Raw genomic sequence first — 20973 nt, 5'->3', positions numbered from 1 at the left:
TAGTCAACATTCCCTCAGAATTATTGGATACTTGTGAGAGCCAAAATTATTCCACCCCTTGTACTAGATAATACACGGATCAGCCACAACATTATGACCACTGACCTAGTACTGACATAAACTCATCCAGGCAAAACAGAATCACCTGGCGAGGAATGACTGTTAGTCGCACACACGCACAGTGCATGCAATATCAGTGAGGACGCTGTCCATACGTAGAATGGGGAAGGCACGTGATATATCTGAGTTTGACTGAGGACAGATTGTGATGGCCTGGAGGCTTGGCACAATCATTTTGGAAACTGCACATGTTGTGTGTTCAAGGAGTGCTTGGTGAGTTCTTAACATGTAGCAAAACCAAGGTGAAACCACATCCAGACATCATGGGGTTGGGTGGCCACATTTGATCACAGATGTTGGACGTCGTAGGCAGGGCAGACTGGTCAAACAGGACAGGTGGCAAACTGAGGCAGAACTAACATCAGACTTTAATGCTGGTCAGAGCACAAGTGTGTCTGAACACACAGTGTACCAAACACTCCTAATGCTGGGCCTCTGCAGCTGATGACCCATGCATGTGCCAATATCATTAACGCAATCACACTGGCAACTATAACTGAAATGTGCAAATGACCATTGGCACTGGACACTGGTGCAATGGCAGAACATTGCATGGTCTGACAAATCCTGATACCATTTTCATCATGTTGATGGGAGGGCATGAATCCGTCGTCTTCCGGGGGAATAGCTCCTTGACACCTGCACTATGGGACAGAGACAAGCTGGCGGAAGCTCCATTATGTTCCAGGGAAAATTCACGTGGGCATCCATGGGTGCAGTGGAGCTCATCTAAGGCACCATTACAGCAAAGGAGCATCACACACTGGTTGCAGACTCCATGCACCCCTTCATTACGATCATGTTTCTCGACAGCAGTGGCATTTTTCAACAAGATAATGGGCCATGTCAGAAGGCCAGCAGTGTGATGGAGTGATTCGAGGAACACCGTGGTGAGTTTCAATTGATGTGCTGGTCTTCCAACTTGCCAGATCTGGACCTGATCGAACACATCTGGGATGTGATTGAACATGGCGTCAAAGCTCATCAACCCCTGCCTGGAATTTACAGGAATTGGGTAACTTGTGGGTGCTGGTATGGCGCCAACTCCCTCCAGTGATCTACCAAGGCCTCACTGCTTCCTTGGCATGATGTGTTGCCACTATTATCCATGCCAACGGTGGACATACTGGCTATTAGGTAGATGGTGATAATGTTCTGGCTGATCAGTGTATGAAACAATTGAAACAGCCTCAGACTTCAGGAACAATGTAATAATCCCAATTCCAAAGAAGGCAGGTGCTCACATGTGAATACTACCAAATGAACCATCAGTTTAATAAGTCTTCATTGCAAAATATTGATACAGATTATTTACAGAAGAATGGAAAAACTGGTAAAAGTCAGTCTTGGGGAAGATCAGTTTGTGTTTCGGAGGAATGGAGGAAGACGTGAGGCCATATTTACCCTTAAATTCATCTAAGCAGATAGACAGAAGAAAGGTAAACCTATGTTTACAGTCTTTATAGATTTAGAGAAAGTCCTTGACAATGGTGACAGGAGTGATACACTGTTTGAAATTCTGAAGTTAGCAGGGACAGAATAGTTAACTATAACTTGCACATAAACCAGAAGGCAGTTATACAGGTCAAAGGGCATGAAAAGGAAAGTAGTTGAAAAGGGAATGAGGCAAGGTTGTGGTCTCTCCCCAATGTAATTCAATCTGTACGCTGAGCAAGCTGTTAAGAAAACTGAGGATAAACTTGGAAAGAGCTCACTGAGAGGGGATAAAAACTTCTGATATTTGCTGATGACTTTGTAATTCCATCTGAGATGGCAAAGGATTTGCCACAGCAGTTGAATGGAATGGATTGTATCTTGTAAAGAGATTATAAGATGAACATCAATAAAAGTAAAACATGGGGAACGGAATGTAGTCTCAGTAAATCATGGGGAAGATATACAATGCCGACTAGCAAAAGCAAGAAAAGCATTTCTGAAAAACAGGAATTTGTTAATATTAATATAAATTTAAGTGTTAGGAAATCTTTTCCAAAGATATTTATCTGGAATGTAGCCTTGTACGGAAATGAAAACACGGATGATAAGCAATTCAGACAAGAAGCTTTTGAATTGTGGTGCTATAGAAGAATGTTCAAGATCAGATGCTAGATCAAATAATAAGTGAGAGGTACTGAACTGAATTGGGGAAGAAAATTTATAGCATAAGTTGACTGAATGAGAGGATTGGTTGACAGGAAACATTCTGAGGCAACAAGGAATTGCCAGTTTGGTAATGGAAGTAAGTGGGGAGGGGGTGGGGGGTCAAAATTGTAGAGGGAGACCATAGCTTGAAAACAATAAGCAGGTCCAAATGGATGTAGGCTGTCGTAGTTATTCCAACACGAAAAGGCTTGCACACAATAAACTAGCTTAAAGAGCTGCATAACAACCGAAAACCACAACAACAAAAACATCACCACCAAAGAGTAATTGAATGTTTTAGCAGTGATGTTTATAAGTTTCCCAATTGTACTGTAATCATCAATGCAGACTTAAATCACCCAAAAATTAATTGAGAAAAATACAGTTTTGTTAGTGGTGGGCATGATAAGATATCCTGTGAAATATTACTAAATACCTTCTCTAGAAACTACCTACAACAGATAGTTAGGAAACGCTCTCATGATGAAAATATATTGGATCTAATGGCAACAAGTAGACTTGATCTCTTTGAGGATGTCCACATCGAAGCTGGTATCAGTCACCATGGTGCAGTTGTGGCTTTAAATGATTACCAAAGTACAAAGAACAACCAAAACAAGCTAGAAAGACATATATGTTCAGTAAATGAGATAAAAAGAATCAGTAGTGTCATACCTCAATGAACAACCCGAAACTTTCAGCACATGGCAGGAGCGTGCAAAGCAACTCTGGATCAAGTTTAAAAGAATAGCTGACCATTCACTGGGTAGTAGAACAATTCATAGTGGGACAGAACTTTCTTGGTATACAGTCACTGTAAAGCAACTTCTAAAGAAACAGGGATTACTGCGTATAGGTATAAAACAAAGAGTGGGGCTATAGATAGATTGACTGTTAAGAGAGCGATGTGTCGTGCCTTCAGCGACTGCCACAGCAGAATATTGTCATATATTGTCACAGAACCCAAAGAAATTCTGGCCATATGTAAAGGCTTTTAGTGGCACCAAAGTTAATGCCCATTCCCTAGCAAATGAGACAGGAAGCAAAACAAAATCTGAAATGCTTAACTCAGTTTTCAAATGCTCCTTTACAAAGGAAAACCCAGGAGAATTGTTCCAATTTAATCCTCATACCACTTAAAAGATGAATAAAATTGGTATTAGTTTGAGAAACTGCTGACATAATTAAAATTGAACAAAGCTCCAGGACCCAATGGAATCCATACCAGATTCTATATTGAATTTGTGGCTGAGTTAACCCCCATTCTAATTGTACTCTACTGTAGATCCGTCAAACAAAAACCCATGTTCAATTCTTGGAAAAAAGCACAGGTCACATCCGTGTACATGGAGGGTAGTAGAAGTGATCCACAAAACTACGATCCAGTGTCGCTGACACCGATTTGTTGTAGAATCTCAGGATATATTCTGAGCTCAAACATAATGAGGTGTCTTGAACAGAGTAACATCCTCAATGCCAGCCAGCATAGATTCTGAAAACATCAACTGTGTGAAATCCAACTTGCACTTTCTTCACATGACATACGGAAAGCTTTGGATCATGGCAATCAGTAGTTGCAGTATTTCCTGATTTCTGAAAAGCATTGACTCAGTACCACACCTATGCTTACTGTCAAAAGTCCGATCATATGGGGTATCAAGTGAAATTTGTGACTGGATTGGGGATTTTTTGGTAGGAAGGACAAAGGATGAAGAGTCATCATCAGATGAAAAAGTAACTTCGGGTGTGCTCCAGGGAGTTGTGCTGAGATGGTTGGTTGGTTGTTTCGGGGAAGGAGACCAGACAGCGAGGTCATCGGTCTCATCGGATTAGGGAAGGACTGGGAAGGAAGTCGGCCGTGCCCTTTGAAAGGAACCATCCCGGCATTTGCCTGGAGCGATTTAGGGAAATCACGGAAAACCTAAATCAGGATGGCCGGACGCGGGATTGAACCGTTGTCCTCCCGAATGCGAGTCCAGTGTCTAACCACTGCGCCACCTCGCTCGGTCTGTGTTGAGACCCTTGCTGTTCATGATATACATTAATGACCTTGCAGACAATATCAATAGTAACATAGGCTTTTTGCAGATGATGCAATTATCTACAGTGAAGAACTATTTGAAAGAAGCAGCATAAATATCTAGTCAGATCTTGATAAGATTTCAAAGTAGTGTGAAAATGGTCAAACTTGCTTTAAATGTTCTGAAATGTAAAATTGTGCACTTCACAAAATGAGAAAACATTGTATACCATGACTATAAATCAATGAGCCACTGTTGGAATTGACCAACTCGTACAAATACCTGGGCATAAAACTTTGTAGGGATATGAAATGAAATGATCACATAGGTTCAGTCATAGGTAAAGCTGGTGGCAGACTTCGGTTTATTGGTAGAAACTGGTCAAGTGTAATCAGTCAACAAAGAAGATTGTTTACAAATCAACTGTGTGACCAATTCTAGAATATTGCTCAAGTGTTTGGGACTCGTACCAAGTATGACTACCAGGGGATATTGAATGTAAACAGAGAAGCACTGCATGAATGGTCATAGGTTTGTTTAATCTGTCAGAGGGTGATAGAGAAATACTGAAAGAACTGAACCGGAAGACTCCTGAAGATAGACGTAAACTACCCCGAGCAAGTCTGGTAACAAAGTTTCTACAACTGGCTTTAAATGATGACTCTAGAAATACACTCCTGGAAATTGAAATAAGAACACCGTGAATTCATTGTCCCAGGAAGGGGAAACTTTATTGACACATTCCTGGGGTCAGACACATCACATGATCACACTGACAGAACCACAGGCACATAGACACAGGCAACAGAGCATGCACAATGTCGGCACTAGTACAGTGTATATCCACCTTTCGCAGCAATGCAGGCTGCTATTCTCCCATGGAGACGATCGTAGAGATGCTGGATGTAGTCCTGTGGAACGGCTTGCCATGCCATTTCCACCTGGCACCTCAGTTGGACCAGCGTTCGTGCTGGACGTGCAGACCGCGTGAGACGACGCTTCATCCAGTCCCAAACATGCTCAATGGGGGACAGATCCGGAGATCTTGCTGGCCAGGGTAGTTGACTTACACCTTCTAGAGCACGTTGGGTGGCACGGGATACATGCGGACGTGCATTGTCCTGTTGGAACAGCGAGTTCCCTTGCCGGTCTAGGAATGGTAGAACGATGGGTTTGATGACGGTTTGGATGTACCGTGCACTATTCAGTGTCCCCTCGACGATCACCAGTGGTGTACGGCCAGTGTAGGAGATCGCTCCCCACACCATGATGCCGGGTGTTGGCCCTGTGTGCCTCGGTCGTATGCAGTCCTGATTGTGGCGCTCACCTGCACGGCGCCAAACACGCATACGACCATCATTGGCACCAAGGCAGAAGCGACTCTCATCGCTGAAGACGACACGTCTCCATTCGTCCCTCCATTCACGCCTGTCGCGACACCACTGGAGGCGGGCTGCACGATGTTGGGGCGTGAGCGGAAGACGGCCTAACGGTGTGCGGGACCGTAGCCCAGCTTCATGGAAACGGTTGCGAATGGTCCTCGCCGATACCCCAGGAGCAACAGTGTCCCTAATTTGCTGGGAAGTGGCGGTGCGGTCCCCTACGGCACTGCGTAGGATCCTACTGTCTTGTCGTGCATCCGTGCGTCGCTGCGGTCCGGTCCCAGGGCGACGGGCACGTGCACCTTCCGCCGACCACTGGCGACAACATCGATGTACTGTGGAGACCTCACGCCCCACGTGTTGAGCAATTCGGCGGTACGTCCACCCGGCTCCCGCATGCCCACTATACGCCCTCGCTCAAAGTCCGTCAACTGCACATACGGTTCACGTCCACGCTGTCGCGGCATGCTACCAGTGTTAAAGACTGCGATGGAGCTCCGTTGCCACGGCAAACTGGCTGACACTGACGGCGGCGGTGCACAAATGCTGCGCAGCTAACGCCATTCGACGGCCAACACCGTGGTTCCTGGTGTGTCCGCTGTGCCGTGCGTGTGATCATTGCTTGTACAGCCCTCTCGCAGTGTCCGGAGCAAGTATGGTGGGTCTGACACACCGGTGTCAATGTGTTCTTTTTTCCATTTCCAGGAGTGTATATTACAATCCCCCAACACATTGCTCACATAGGGATTCTGAGGATAAGATTAGAGTAGTTACTGAACCCACAGAGGAATTCAAACAAAATAATTCTTTCCACCCACTGTATTTGAATGAAATGGGAAGAAATCCAACAAACTGGTACAATGAGATGTATCCTCTGCCATGCACCCTGCAGTGGTTAGTAGGGCATAGACGTAGATGTTGATATTTACATCTAATTTCGTCCATATGCTACTGCTTGTGTAAATTATACTATATCATGAGGGAAGTTAGCAGCAGACAGAGGCCAGTGCAGTTTCATCTGTGCTTGTAGAGTGATGTGTGTGAGCAGCAGTAGCAGAAACAAGTCGTATATTCAGTTTTTCGTATTAGTTCCGCAGGTTTAATTCAAATTACTTTGTGTGTTTGTGTGCTTGCGTGGTGAAATTCTTTGGATCTTTGCGTATTTTCGAATTAGAAAGGGGTAGTATCAAATTTTAATAACGGTAGAGTGTAACATCGTGTAGGCGGTTGTCATTTGTACTAAGACAGGGGTAGGATCGCATTGTAATATCTGTATAGTGGCGTAGTCCTGGTCATTTGATTGCTTAGTTTGTAAGTAATTGTTCATATATCACAGCTCAATCTGGCGCTGGTGACGCAACTGTGCAGTCGCATATTGCTGTTTCATTTGACTCAACTCTATACGTCCAGATATTAGCAGTAGGAAGGATAGGGTGTGCGAGTGCTGTGTGCGGGCGCAGGAGGAACTGGCCGCAGTTCGCGAGCAGCTGAGAGTGCTGTTGGCCACGGTCAGCCGCCTTCAGGCTGCTGCCTCGATGTGCAGTGACGGTGGAGGGTCTGGCGCGTTGCTTGAGACACTCCAGGTGTCGCTTGCTGCGTCCACTGACTCAGTCGCAGAGGCACCTTCTAGTGTACCCGGCGCGTTGAGGCCGCCCTCACCTCAGGGTGAGTGGCGGACTGCAACGCATTTGCGTCGCTCGAGGTGGAGGGTCAATGTGGAGGCTGGCCGGCTGGCCTCGCCCATTCATCCTGTCAGTGGGCAGGTGGCCGCTCCTTCAGCAGGGCCCGAGCAGGCACACGGAGGCAAAGGCTTGCTGGTTATTGGGAGCTCCAACATTAGGTGGGTGATGGAGCCCCTTAGGGAAATAGAATACAGAGATGGAAAGAATTCCAACATGCATTCAGTTTGTCTCCCGGGGGGCCTAATCCAAGATGTGGAGGCGGCCTTGCCTGCGGCTATCGAGCATACGGGGTGCAGTCGTCTGCAAGTAGTTGCTCACGTCGGCACCAATGATGCCTGTCGCTTCGGTTCTGAGGTAATCCTCAGTTCGTATAGGCGGCTGGCAGATATGGTGAAGATCGCTGGCGTCGCACGCGGGGTGCAAGCAGAGCTCTCTATTTGCGGCATCGTTCCCAGAGTGGATCGGGGTCCTTTGGTTTGGAGCCAAGTGGAGGGTCTCAACCAGAGGCTTCGTCGACTCTGTGACGGTCTTGGCTGCAGATTTCTAGACTTGCGCTATTGGGTGGGGAATTGTAGGATGCCCCTAGATAGGTCAGGGGTGCACTACACAAAGGAAGCAGCTACTTGCATAACAGAGTACTTGTGGCGTGCACATGGGAGTTTTTTAGGCAAGGCAGTAGTGCGAGGTGTCCTGATGAACACTCACCAGTCAATGTGCAGGCAAGAAAATCAGGGCGCGCACAGTGTAAAGACACTTCAGCTATCAAGATATTAGCAGTAAATTTTCAGAGTATTCGGAATAAAGTTCCTGAATTTACTGCCCTCCAGGAAGTGTGTGGCGTGCAAATTATTCTTGGGACTGAGACCTGGCTGAATCCTGAGATAGGAAGTTCTGAAATATTTAGTGAGGGTTGGAACGTGTATCGGAAAGACAGATTAGACACCGTAGGAGGTGGTGCCTTCATTGCAGTTGACAAAAATATTGTGTCTCCTGAGGTTGAAGCAGAGTGAAGTTATCTGGACACGTTCAACAGGGCTAGGAGAAATAAAGTTAATTGTTGGGTGTTATTACCGGCCACCAGGTTCCACCATGAAAGTTCTAGAATCATTCAAAGGGAGTCTACACTCTGCATTGCAGAAGTACCCGGATCATGCTATATTAGTCAGAGGCGACTTCAACCTACCTAGTATAGACTGGGATGTCTATGGATTCATTACAGGTGGTACAGACAAGCCGTCGTATGAATTAATTTTGAACACATTATCCAAAAACTGTCTTGAGCAGCTAAATCGACAACCAACGCGTAATGGAAATATTTTAGATCTGTTAGCCACGAACAGACCAGACCTCATCGACAGTGTCAGTGTTGAGACAGGGATTAGTGATCAAGATGTTGTCATTACGACTATGGTTACGAAAGTTAAAAAGTCGGTCAAGAAGGTTAGGAGAGTATTCTTACTAGAAAGAGCAGTTGTTAGCATCCCACTTAGTAAATGAATCAACTTCATTTACTCCCGGAACGATGGACGTGGAAGAATTATGGGCAACTTTTAAACACATTGTAAATCACGTATTGGAGAAGTATGTGCCGAAAAAGTGGGTTACGGATGGAAAAGACCCACAGTGGTTTAACAGCACAATTTGGAGAATGCTCAGGAAGCAAAGACAGTTGCACTCGCAGTACAAGAAAGATCAGGAGAATGAGGACAGGCAAAAGTTAGTAGAGATTCGTGCTGCTGTAAAAAGAGCAATGCGTGAAGCATACAGCCACTACCACCGTCATACCTTAGCAAAAGATCTTGCTGAAAACCCAAGGAAATTCTGGTCTTACGTAAAATCGGTTAGCGGGTCGAAGGCTTCCATCCAGTCACTCACTGATCAGTCTGGCCTGGCAACGGAAGACAGCAAAATGAAAGCTGAAATTTTAAATTTAGCATTTGAGAAATCTTTCACACAGGAGGATCGTACAAACATACTGCCGTTTGAGTCTCGTACAGATTCCCGTATGGAGGACATAGTGATAGACATTCCTGGGGTTGTGAAGCAGCTGAATGGGTTGAAAATAAATAAATCGCCAGGTCCTGATGGGGTTCCAATTTGGTTTTACAGAGAGTACTCTACTGCATTGACTCCTTACGTAGCTTGCATTTATCGCGAATCTCTTGCCCAATGTAAAGTCCTGAGCGACTGGAAAAAAGCGCAGGTGACGCCTGTATATAAGAAGGGTAGAAGGACGGATCCTCAAAATTACAGACCAATATCCTTAACATCGGTTTGTTGCAGGATTCTCCAACACACTCTCAGTTCGAATATAATGAATTTCCTTGAGACAGAGAAGTTGCTGTCCATGCATCAGCACGGCTTTAGAAAGCATCGCTCCTGCGAAACGCAACTAGCCCTTTTTTCACATGATATCTTGCGAACCATGGATGAAGGGTATCAGACGGATGCCATATTCCTTGACTTCCGGAAAGCGTTTGACTTGGTGCCCCACTGCAGACTCCTAACTAAGGTACGAGCATATGGGATTAGTTCCCAAATATACGAGTGGCTCGAAGACTTCTTAAGTAATAGAACCCAGTACGTTGTCCTCGATGGTGAGTGTTCATCGGAGGTGAGGGTATCATCTGGAGTGCCCCAGGGAAGTGTGGTAGGTCCGCTGTTGTTTTCTATCTACATAAATGATCTTTTGGATATGGTGGATAGCAATGTGTGGCTGTTTGCTGATGATGCTGTGGTGTATGGGAAGGTGTTGTCGTTGAGTGACTGTAGGAGGATACAAGATGACTTGGACAGGATTTGTGATTGGTGTAAGGAATGGCAGCTAACTCTAAATATAGATAAATTTAAATTAATGCACATGAATAGGAAAAAGAATCCCGTAATGTTTGAATACTCCATTAGTAGTGTAGCGCTTGACACAGTCATGTTGATTAAATATTTGGGCGTAACATTCCAGAGCAATATGAAGTGGGACAAGCATGTACTGGGAGTTGTGGGGAAGGCGGATAGTCGTCTTCGGTTCATTAGTAGAATTTTGGGAAGATGTGGTTCATCTGTAAAGGAGACCGCCTATAAAACACCAATACGACCTATTCTTGAGTACTGCTTGAGCGTTTGGGATCCCTATCAGATCGGATTGAGGGAGGACATAGAAGCAATTCAGAGGCGGGCTGCTAGATTTGTTACTGGTAGGTTTGATCATCACGTGAGTGTTACGGAAATGCTTCAGGAACTCGGGTGGGAGTCTCTGGAGGAAAGGAGGTGTTCTTTTCATGAATAGCTACTGAGGAAATTTAGAGAACCAGCATTTGAGGCTGACTGCAGTACAATATTACTGCCGCCAACTTATATTTTGCAGAAAGACCACGAAGATAAGGTAAGAGAGATTAGGGCTCGTACAGAGGCATACAGGCAGTCATTTTTCCCTCGTTCTGTTTGGGAGTGGAACAGGGAGAGAAGATGCTAGTTGTAGTACGAGGTACCCTCCACCACACACCGTATGGTGGATTGCAGAGTATGTATGTAGATGTACAAGAATGCACATACTAGAAGTGATGGGCACTAAGTGTAGTTGAATACAAGTGGCAAATATGATATGAAAAGTCATTACGTCTTCTTTTTTGCCCCTGGTAGCTGAGTGGTCAGCGCAACGGAATGTCATACCTGATGGCCTAGGTTCGATTCCCAGATGACTTGGAGATTTTCTCCACTCAGGAAGTGGGTGTTGTGTTGTCCTTTTCATTTCATCTCCATTGACACGTAAGTCGCCGAAGTGGTGTAAACTCGAAAGACTAGCACCAGGTGAACAGTCTACCTGACAGGAGGCCCTCGCCACATGGCATTTCCATTACATCTTGTTGATGCAACAGCATGTCATACAACCACATTATTAAATCTGAGCAATGAAAAATAATAAGCCATTATGAACACAGTTTTTTAGTACCTTGAATATTCACTGTGTTCAAAGACTACTGTTACTGATTTGTGTGTGGGAGACAGGAATCAAAGACAATTGAATGAATTATAAACCCTTGGGTGGACTACACAATGTGACACCAGCACAGGACAAGACAGATACATCTGCAGGGGAGTGGCAGATGATACATTTAAATTAAAATGTCAGTACAATGATGGAGTAATGATGCAGATGTATTACATAGCTTACAGCATGTAGACAGTGCGTATGCAACACTTTCTGTGGTACACCCCTGACATCAACCAAAATGCACCTTCAACTGCAACAGAATTCCAAACATTCAGAATGTAAATCGATAGATAACAAATCTACTCACCAACCAGCGGCAGGGGAACACACATACAAAAGGGTTTAACTCTAACAAGCTTTCGGAGCCAGTGGCCATTCTTCTGGCAGAAGAACTGAATGGGAAGGAAGAGGAGAGAAAGGAAAGGACTGAAGAGGTTTAGGGAAAGGGGTACAGTTCAGAGAAGTCACCCAGAACACCAGGGTAGTGGAGACTTCCCGAACGGGATAAGAAGGAAAGACTGATTGTTGGGGACCGCACTGGACGAGATTTGATAACCTGATAGCTTAAAGGTGGAAGACAGAATAATATGCAAAACAGAGATTACTACTAAAACATCGTGCATGAGTTAATAAGAGTGAAAAGCTACATACATTGTATGTAACAGAGGTGGGAGGAGAGACTGCGAAAAAATGGACAGGTCGGAAAATGAAAGATGTAGAAATCTAAAATGGAGTGAAGAAAGGAGTAGTTACTGTGAAGAAATGTTGAGAGGGAAGGAATTAATGTAAATAAAGGCTGGGGGGGGGGGGGGGGGTGAGAACCAAGGAAATGTTGTTGTGCTAGTCCCCACCTGCAGAGTTCTGAGAAACTGGTGTCTGGGAAAAGAATCCAGATGACGCATGTGGAGAAACAGGTGCCAAGGTCTGCAACAGGATATTGTGTGTTGCCTGTATACGCCCTCTGCCTATGCCCATTCATCCTGACTGATAACTGGGTGGTAGTCGTACCACTGCAAAAGGCCAATCAGTTTTTGCATAACAGCCGGTATATGACATGTCATTTCACAGGTGGCTCTCCCTTTGATGTATACGTTTTGCCAGTTACAGGGCTGGAATAGTTGGTGGTAGGAGGGTGCATAGGGCAAGTCTTGCACAAGGGACAGTCACAGGGGATAGAAGGCATATGGTAGGGAGATGGGTGTAGAAGGAGCATATAGTCTTACAATAATATTGCGGAGACTGGAAGGTCAACGAAATGCTATTCTAGGTGTAGTGGGCTACATCTCAGACAGAACGGATCTCATTTCAGGGCATGATTTTAGGAAGTAATGGTCTTGTTGAAGTAGCTGATTAATACATTCAAGACCAGGAGAATACTGGGTGACAACTGGTGTGCTCCCAAGTTGTTTTTTGGTGGGATCAGCAATACCAGGATTGGATGCGATGACCTGGGAAATCTTCTTTTGAATTAGGCTGTTGGGATAATTACATTCAGTAAAGGCTGAAGCGAGAGTGGTGGTGTATTGCTGTAAGGAGCCTGCATCCAAACAAATTTCGTTTACCTCGAATGCCAAGGCTGTATGAGAGGGAATGTTTGACATGGAAAGGATGGCAACTGTCAAAATGTAAGTATTGTGTTTGTTAGTAGGTCTGATGTGGATGGAAGTGTGCAGCTGGCATTCAGTGAGGATGGGATCAACGTCAAGGAAAGGGGCATGGGATTTGGAATAGGACCATGTGAAATTTAATTGGGAGAGGGTAGTTCGAGATTCCAGGAATTTTAACAGATCAGCCTCACTATGAGTCAGTATGTCAAAGATGTCATCAATGTATCTAAACCAAACAAGGGTCTGAAGGCTTGTGGATGCCAGGAAAGCCTCCGCCAAGCAACCCATGAAAAGACTGGCATAGCCATCCTGGTTCCCATGGCCATACCCCTGATCTGTTTGTATGTCCGCCTCTCAAAGGTGAAGTAATTGGGGTTAGTATAAACTTGATTTGGGTGAGCAAGAACAATGTCATAGGTTTGGAATCAGATGGATGATGACTGGGGAAATGTGAAATGTTCAGCAGCAGACAGACTACACTCGTGGGGGATGGCATCAATGGTGACAAGCAAAGTGTGTGGCGGGAGTGGGACGGCCATGGATTTCAGACAATCTAGGAAATGTTAGGTATTCTTAATATAGGGGGGAAGTCTTTGTACTATGAGTTGCAGGCATTGATCAACTAAGGCAGATATATGTTCGGTGGGTGCTTTGAAGCCATCAACTATGGGACGGCCAGGATGATCGGGTTTGTATATTCAGAATGGTAGGCCAAATGGCTCATTCCCATATTCTCTGTTGAATCTCCTTTTAATTTGGACTGCATTAAAGACTGAGTGTGAGACATGACAGACAAATATGTTATCACCTTGGAACATGTTATCAAGCATCATGCCTGACGATAATGTAATCTGATGAGCTGGGAAACCACAACATTGACTGGAAGTGACTTAACTGCTGTGAACTGTAGCCCAATACAAACTGTTAGGCAATCAGTCAGCAATGATGAGACAAAGCACCAGAAAGAAGAGGAATGAAACAGTGAAGGGTGGACGGAGGGCTTGAGGGCTGGGCATGCAGTATGCAGATGTAAGCAGCAGCTGCAGTACCTGCTATGGCACCTCTGACAGGTTATATTGTATACAGTGTCCCACATAAAACCAGAACTCCTCAAGTATTCGTTAATCACCTCTAGTCAAATTGCTTGTGAAATAGCAACACTGTCTCAAAATTTGGCTATGCTGAATTTTATTGGAAAAGTTGAGTGGAGCAGTGTATTCATGCATCAATTGTTATGAGAAGCAATTATGGCATTGTTATAGAAATGGGGCAGATTGCATTAGAACGGCAAACTGATATTGTGACTGTTACATAAAGGCAGGCTCCATCAAGGAATGTAAAGAAATGTTTCAAGCGAGGTATCCTGGTAAGAAATGACCAGCACTATTCGAGATCTGTACAAAAAATGGAAGGCTGTAGGATTCATTCAGAACATGCAGAGGAATATGCGACTGACAGTGACAACCTCTGAAACTACTCACAAAACTCATGTGGACATTACAAAAAGTCTCTGCAAGTTGGTTAGGAGGTTGTTGCAGCAGGTTTGTGTATTACATACATTGTGTCTTCATGTACTAAAAGAAATTAAATTAAAAGCCTATCATGCGAGTTAGGTGAAGAGTTGAAATTTGAGGACCAGTGAGAACCAAGAGTTCATTATTGTAACTGGTTGTTAAAACCAATTGCTAACAGTTACTTAGAACCCTTCCTTTCCTTCATTTCAGATGAGGCCTGGTTTCTCTTGGCAGGTTATGTAAACTCAGAGAATTGCAGATACTAGTCACAGGACAACCCACATAGTCTGCATGAAGAACTTCTCCACCCAGAGGAGATAGGCGTTTGGTGCGTGTTTTCCAGCGTATGCATTATTGGCCCCATATTTTTCAATTACACTTTAAACAGTGCCAGATATCTAGAGATCTTTATCTCTTTCTATGTGTGATTAACAGATGTGGAGAAGCAGTATGCAGTATTCCAACATGATGGAGCAACTGTGCACACATCCAAACAAAGTATGGCCCACGTCACTAACATGTTCATGAGGATAGACTTGTCAGTAGAGGCCTCTGCCCCCCCCCCCCCCCCCCCCCCCCCCGCCCACAAGTCCCCGTTACCTGTGATTGTTATTTACAGGGCACACCAAAAGCAAAGTGCATGCACACAATCCTCACCCAATAGACACTCTTAAATGGAACATTACTAGAGAAATTAATAACATCATGCCAACAGAATTACGGTGTGTTGCTGGTAAAGTCACCACATGAAGTCGTGATGCCAAGATGCCCATGACCACAAGTTCCAGCATCTCTTATAAATAGGTAACTACGTCTTTTTTAACATTACTATTACCTATTCTTTTTCAGTTAGTTCACTATTACTTGAATCTCGAGCATAAGGTGTCCTGGTTTTATGTGGGACAATATGAAGAACATTTTATATGACACTTTAACACAACAGTTTGCCTCTGTGGAACTTACTAAGGCAGCAGCAACAGATTATTAAAACATATTTATTTAACTGCTGATTGACAGAGAATTGACTAAGGCATCAATATTGCATTTGTAAGTGATAAATTAAGTATTAATTACTCTAGATTTCTTACATGATGACAGTAATTTCCATCAGCACATTTAGCAGTATTGTACTTACTCTGTGTTCAAATGGTGTTGCAATTTTCTTGAGAAAAGGCATAACTAAGTGTATTTGCATGACATACCTGTACACTAACATATGAGTTAGGGCATGCATTTCGAATTGCTTCTCCTGTATTGTTTTGGATCCAAGATCTTGAACCATATATGACTGTAATAGGAATCTCAGGAGGCAACAAATGTATCCGTTTTATCATTGGATTCTTTGCCCATCCAAACCCAAACATCATTGAATGGAAGGCTGCTTCACCACTGAAAACAAAATTAACAAATGGATTAGAGATTAACAACGATGAGTCAAAAACAAACGAACTTGGATCTAAATGTACAAAGTAAATATTCTGATAATAGACCAAACATTAACGATAGTGAGTTAACTAATATGTGATGGAAAATTAATTTTTTTTTGACAAGACAGCAATACATAATATTCCTTTTCACTATTATTATTATTATTTCATTCAATGATCATCTCACAAAGATATAGGAATTGCCAATGTAATACGTTACAAATCAATAGCTCAAAATGCACAACACATAGAATGCATATGCTTTATGAGGATAGGACAGGTGGTCTATGAGGATAAGACATTATTATTATTATTATTATTATTATTTTATTATTATTTATTTTATGGCCTTCATTGGACCACTCTCGTCAAAAATACAAAGTTGTAAACAGGTTGTTACACAGGGATACAATTTGGCTCAACAATAACTTAATATGATATTTAGGTAATATAATTATTAGAGTCTATTCATATATGAAAGGTGTTTTGCTCTTCTGTCTGCCCAATATTTCTTCATTCTTTCAGATATTATTAAAATAATATTTCTTCATCCCTTCAGATATTATTATAATACATGTCCACAGCTTGTGATCTTGTGGTTAGTGTTGCTGCCTCTAGATTACAGGGTCATGGGTTGGACTCTGGCCAGGTCAGAGGTTTTCTTCACTCGGAGACCAGGTATTTGTGCTGTCCGAATCATTTCAGCTCACCTTGATCAATCAACAAGTCACTGAATTGGCACCAAATAGAAAGACTTGCAACAGACAGCCAAACAACCCCAGACATGGTCTCCTGGTCAATAATGCCATATGATCATTTCATTATATTATTTTTGTCCCATAATGTGTCCATATGAAGACAAAAATATCACTTTGCGTAGTTTACAAAATCACCTTTATAATGGACTCATCATTATGAATCACATCAAAACATGATAACAGTAGGTACTATTTGCCTCGTGCTCCAGCCGTTGCCTACCTTGCTAACTGGCAACGCAGAGGTGGGCACTACACCATGCCACAATTTCTGCTTCTGACTCAGCATAGCAGGATTTAGATGTTCGAAAAACTATCACTGTTACTTTTCAGCATTAATACTTGTCATGCTTGCTTTATGTCACCAACAATGAACACTACAGTGGCTAAATAGCCTCTCTAGAGCGAAACTGACATGGCAAGCAACACTAAATGTTCTACGTGTATCCCGATCCACTTGTTACAGGCAGACATAACAGAATGATGCTCTTGGGTGGAGCATCATGTGATACACAGCTTCTTGCCACTGTGAACTGCCCTGTCACCCTGCTTCTCGTGTGCACACTACTATAATGGGTCAACGGACTTAAAATATGATGAAGTGTAGTTCCACATCAATTGGAAACAGAACAAAAATGTGAGATTACCACAAGTCAGAGGATTGCTGGCACTCTTCAGGACTATTTTATTGCTCTTGCATTTAAGCTCAACTAGGTTCTTTCTCAACCACTCAATAAATGAATGTTCTGTCACTGCCCCTTGCACACCACTTGTAAACTTCAAACACCTGATAAAAACAAATCAGTAAGTTAAACGCCAGTTCCATAATATGCTGAACAGAGAGCCCTTGATGCTACTATGCCTTTAAACAGTCTTTGAACATTTCCCTATCACAACAACTTGATGAGTAGCAAAAATGCTATAGCTGAATGTGAGCAATATTGAGAGGACAAACTGCTACTCATCGCATAGAAGAGGTGTTGAGTCATAGACAGACACAATGAAAAAGACTGCTAAAATATGAAGCTTTCAGATGAATGAGCAGAAAACACACCCACACATTGACACAGCAAAATTTTCACGTGCTGGTCCCCCAGTGCCTAAAGACTGTGACTATGTGTGTATGGGTTGTGCTTGTGTGAAAATATATATATGTGTGTGTGTGTGTGTGTGTGTGTGTGTGTGTGTGTGTGTGTTCTATTCTGGGAGGATTTTGTCTGAATGTTTAATATTTCATTGTGCCTGTCACAGCTCAACATGCCATCTATGTGGGAAGTAGCACTGTATCCTTTTCACACTGTTGTTATTCCATGCTGGACTTTCCATTGTTGATACTGTAATGTGACACTGAGGTAATCTAGGTGGCAATTTTATTTTATCAAAAGATGCCACAAGATTTTTGTATTTTTCTAATGTGATGAGAGCAAGTTTATCTTTACAGTGTTTGCAGTAGCAAATGATCTTGAGTTGCTATATGACTTACTAACAACTATTTCAAATTCAACTAGGCCTGAAAAAATATGATGTTTATGAATGTGAAAATTTGTTACTGTTCAAGAAATTGACTTCACTCCAAAGTTAATGAGAAAATTTTAAATGTTTCATTATAAATACAACTTCCATCAAATATCGAACTATATCAATAACCTACTTTATTTTAACATTAACGTTATCTGAAACATTTTACTGCAGAAAAATACACATCATCTATAATAATGAATGAGAGATTTAAATTTTGAGAAACACATTTCAGTTTTATATGTAAAACTAAACAAAAATGAGCCAAATCTTCCATTATCTTTGTGATCAGACCATTACAGTGGAAAAGCTACTATGGCACAGCCAAACATTCCCACAACGAAGAGAATTTACAGGGCTCCAAAACTGTGGGTAAATGCCAAGCACACTGAAATAATTCACACTCGCTAACAATGCTGACTGAAGTATTAAAGATAACAGCAAAATTACTGTGACATACCATATCATTAACTACTACAAAAGGATAATGACCTAACAGCAAAACTGGTTTATTTTGAGTTCTGAGTTACATAAAGTTAATATGAAGGCAGTTTGGACAGTAAATTCCATTGCAGTCTGGTGCTTGGACGAGTTAAAGCAGCTGAGTGATTTCAGCACAGCTGTGTGACCTGTCTCAGTGTGAGTTTGGCAGTGTCCTGAAACGGTTAATGAACTGTTGTTTGCACTGTAACTGTAATTGAATATCAAAATGGCCCCTACCATTGAAAGACCTATCACCTGTGAATTACGTGCTGTAATCTGTTTTCTGTGTATGAAAAACATGGAAGCTGTAGGAATTTAGTGAACGTTGTGCAATATACAGAAAGAATGTTATGAGTAGCAGTTAAATGATTGTTTTGGGAAGGTTGGATCAACATTCACAAAGAAAACAGAAGTGGATGACTGTCCCTCGTGACAAATGAACTTGCTGCGAAGGTTCACGACAGTATCAGAGAAAATTTTCAGTTACCGAATAAATAATTATCCGGCAAAAGCATTGTTGGTGGCAATAAGAAGGACATTGGCGTCACTGGTGCTGCACATTTTTGCTATTTTGATTGAGATAAGCTCACGCTAAAGCGTTCTTCTTCGACACGTCAGTGTACAACTTGAGACAGAAACAGCTAAGTAAAAAATCTGTGCCATTCACGTGTTTATTTATATGTAAAAGCCAACTTTGGAATTTTCCTTTGTGAGAGACTGTATGTGCAAGATTTGTGCCATGATTTGAAATTCTAGATTAGTGTATTTCACTGTTTTCTTCATTTTGATGTAATCTTTCTTTATTGTATCAATACCCATTTGCACTGTGTGAATTGTGAAATTTTGAACATTTCTGAGTGCAGCAATAACCTCTTACTGTTAGCATCAATTGTAGGCTTGAACTTATTTGTGCTGTTTCAAATTTTTGAGAACAGTAGGCCTATCTTTGCTTGTAACAATCATTATCTAACCTTATTGTATAATTACAAGAGTAAAAGTTTTTTTAAAGAATTTTCAGATGTTTACAAAACCACATTTTTATAAGTTACCAGTCTGAGAGTTTTGGGTAACTTATTTCATAGCAAATCAGTATTCATGATTCACAGTTACTGTCAAAGAATAGACCACTAAGAATTGCATTGTATATCAATTCAAATTAATGTGCACTTTTTAGAAATTTCACAAGTTACCATTGTCCTGTGCATATCTAATTTGCAGTAAATCAGCATTTGCGATTTAGTTGCTGTAGCAGATATTGTATCTAACACGTTGTGTTACAATTAGTTTTTTCTTAAAGAGGCGTACATATTATCCACATTTATCATAAATTAACTCTATTTTTGAATTTGCTAATGACTATAATTAATGTCAAAAATTTCAGGAAACTAGTAATTTTTACCACAGATGTTTCTGTTTCAGGGTGTATAAGTGACAAGGAAAAAAAATTCCCAGGTTTTTCACAGTTAAAAAATTAACTTTTGCGCTGGTGAAAACACACTTTTCCCGTCTTACGTGACAGTATACTTTCCATAGGGGTTGTAAAACTTATCAATCCTTTACATGGTTAAGGTTTTATACACTGACGTAGAGCCTCCTGCCACTTTAGGAAACAAACCACAGAAAAAAACGCGTTTTGGAAAGATCTTTGATTTGCAGCAACATGTACGCTGCAAATTTTCATATTACAAAGGTACTGGGTGCACATAAAGTCCAGGAACACTTTCAATTATTTATTGTACAAGAACCAAACATTGTACAGATATCATACATAGGCCATTATGAAGAGAAATCCTGAAAGTTTGTTTTCATGTATACTGCCAAAGGCGTAACCTGGTAAGTTCGTGGGTATCTGAACATGGAGCTGCCGTATCATAAAGTCCAGGAACACTTTCAATTATTTATTGTACAAGAACCAAACATTGTACAGATATCATACATAGGTCATTATGAAGAGACATCCTGAAAGTTTGTTTTCATGTATACTGCCAAAGGCATAATCTGATAAGTTCGTGGGTATCTGAACATGGAGCTGCTGTAGCGATAGAGCGGCCGTGCTACACAAGGGGACAGCTGTTTCATGAAATGGCATCCCAATCACAGATCTCACGCCGTGTGACTTTTTTCTGTGGGGACACATTAAAGATCTGGACATGATGTAGCAGAGCTCCGGGAGAGAATATGGGAAGCAACTGCCACAGTCGACAACGCCACGCTGGGACGGGTATGGCAAGAATTCGATTACTGTATTGACGTCTGCAGGTCACTCATGGTTCTCATATCGAATGTTTGCAAAAAAAATTTTCAGAGTTTCTCTTCAAAATGTGATATGTATGA

At 42.3% G+C, this 20973-nt stretch overlaps 1 protein-coding gene across 5 annotated transcripts in view; it reads right to left on the bottom strand.

Moving 5' to 3' along the window:
* LOC124798006 (1-acylglycerol-3-phosphate O-acyltransferase ABHD5-like) overlaps window positions 1-20973 on the bottom strand; it is a 102758-nt gene that overhangs the window by 8452 nt on the left and 73333 nt on the right. For all 5 annotated transcript variants that reach the window (XM_047261195.1, XM_047261196.1, XM_047261197.1 and 2 more), the window contains one exon: window positions 15659-15845. In XM_047261195.1, coding sequence (XP_047117151.1) covers window positions 15659-15845 — 187 coding nt within the window. The remainder of the gene's footprint in view (window positions 1-15658; window positions 15846-20973) is intronic.

This window comes from Schistocerca piceifrons, chromosome 5 (genome assembly GCF_021461385.2).
Source record: "Schistocerca piceifrons isolate TAMUIC-IGC-003096 chromosome 5, iqSchPice1.1, whole genome shotgun sequence".
In the NCBI taxonomy this organism is placed as follows: Eukaryota; Metazoa; Arthropoda; class Insecta; order Orthoptera; family Acrididae; genus Schistocerca; species Schistocerca piceifrons.
The sequence above is the reverse complement of the archived record's forward strand: the minus strand, read 5'-3'. Positions and strand labels throughout refer to the sequence as shown.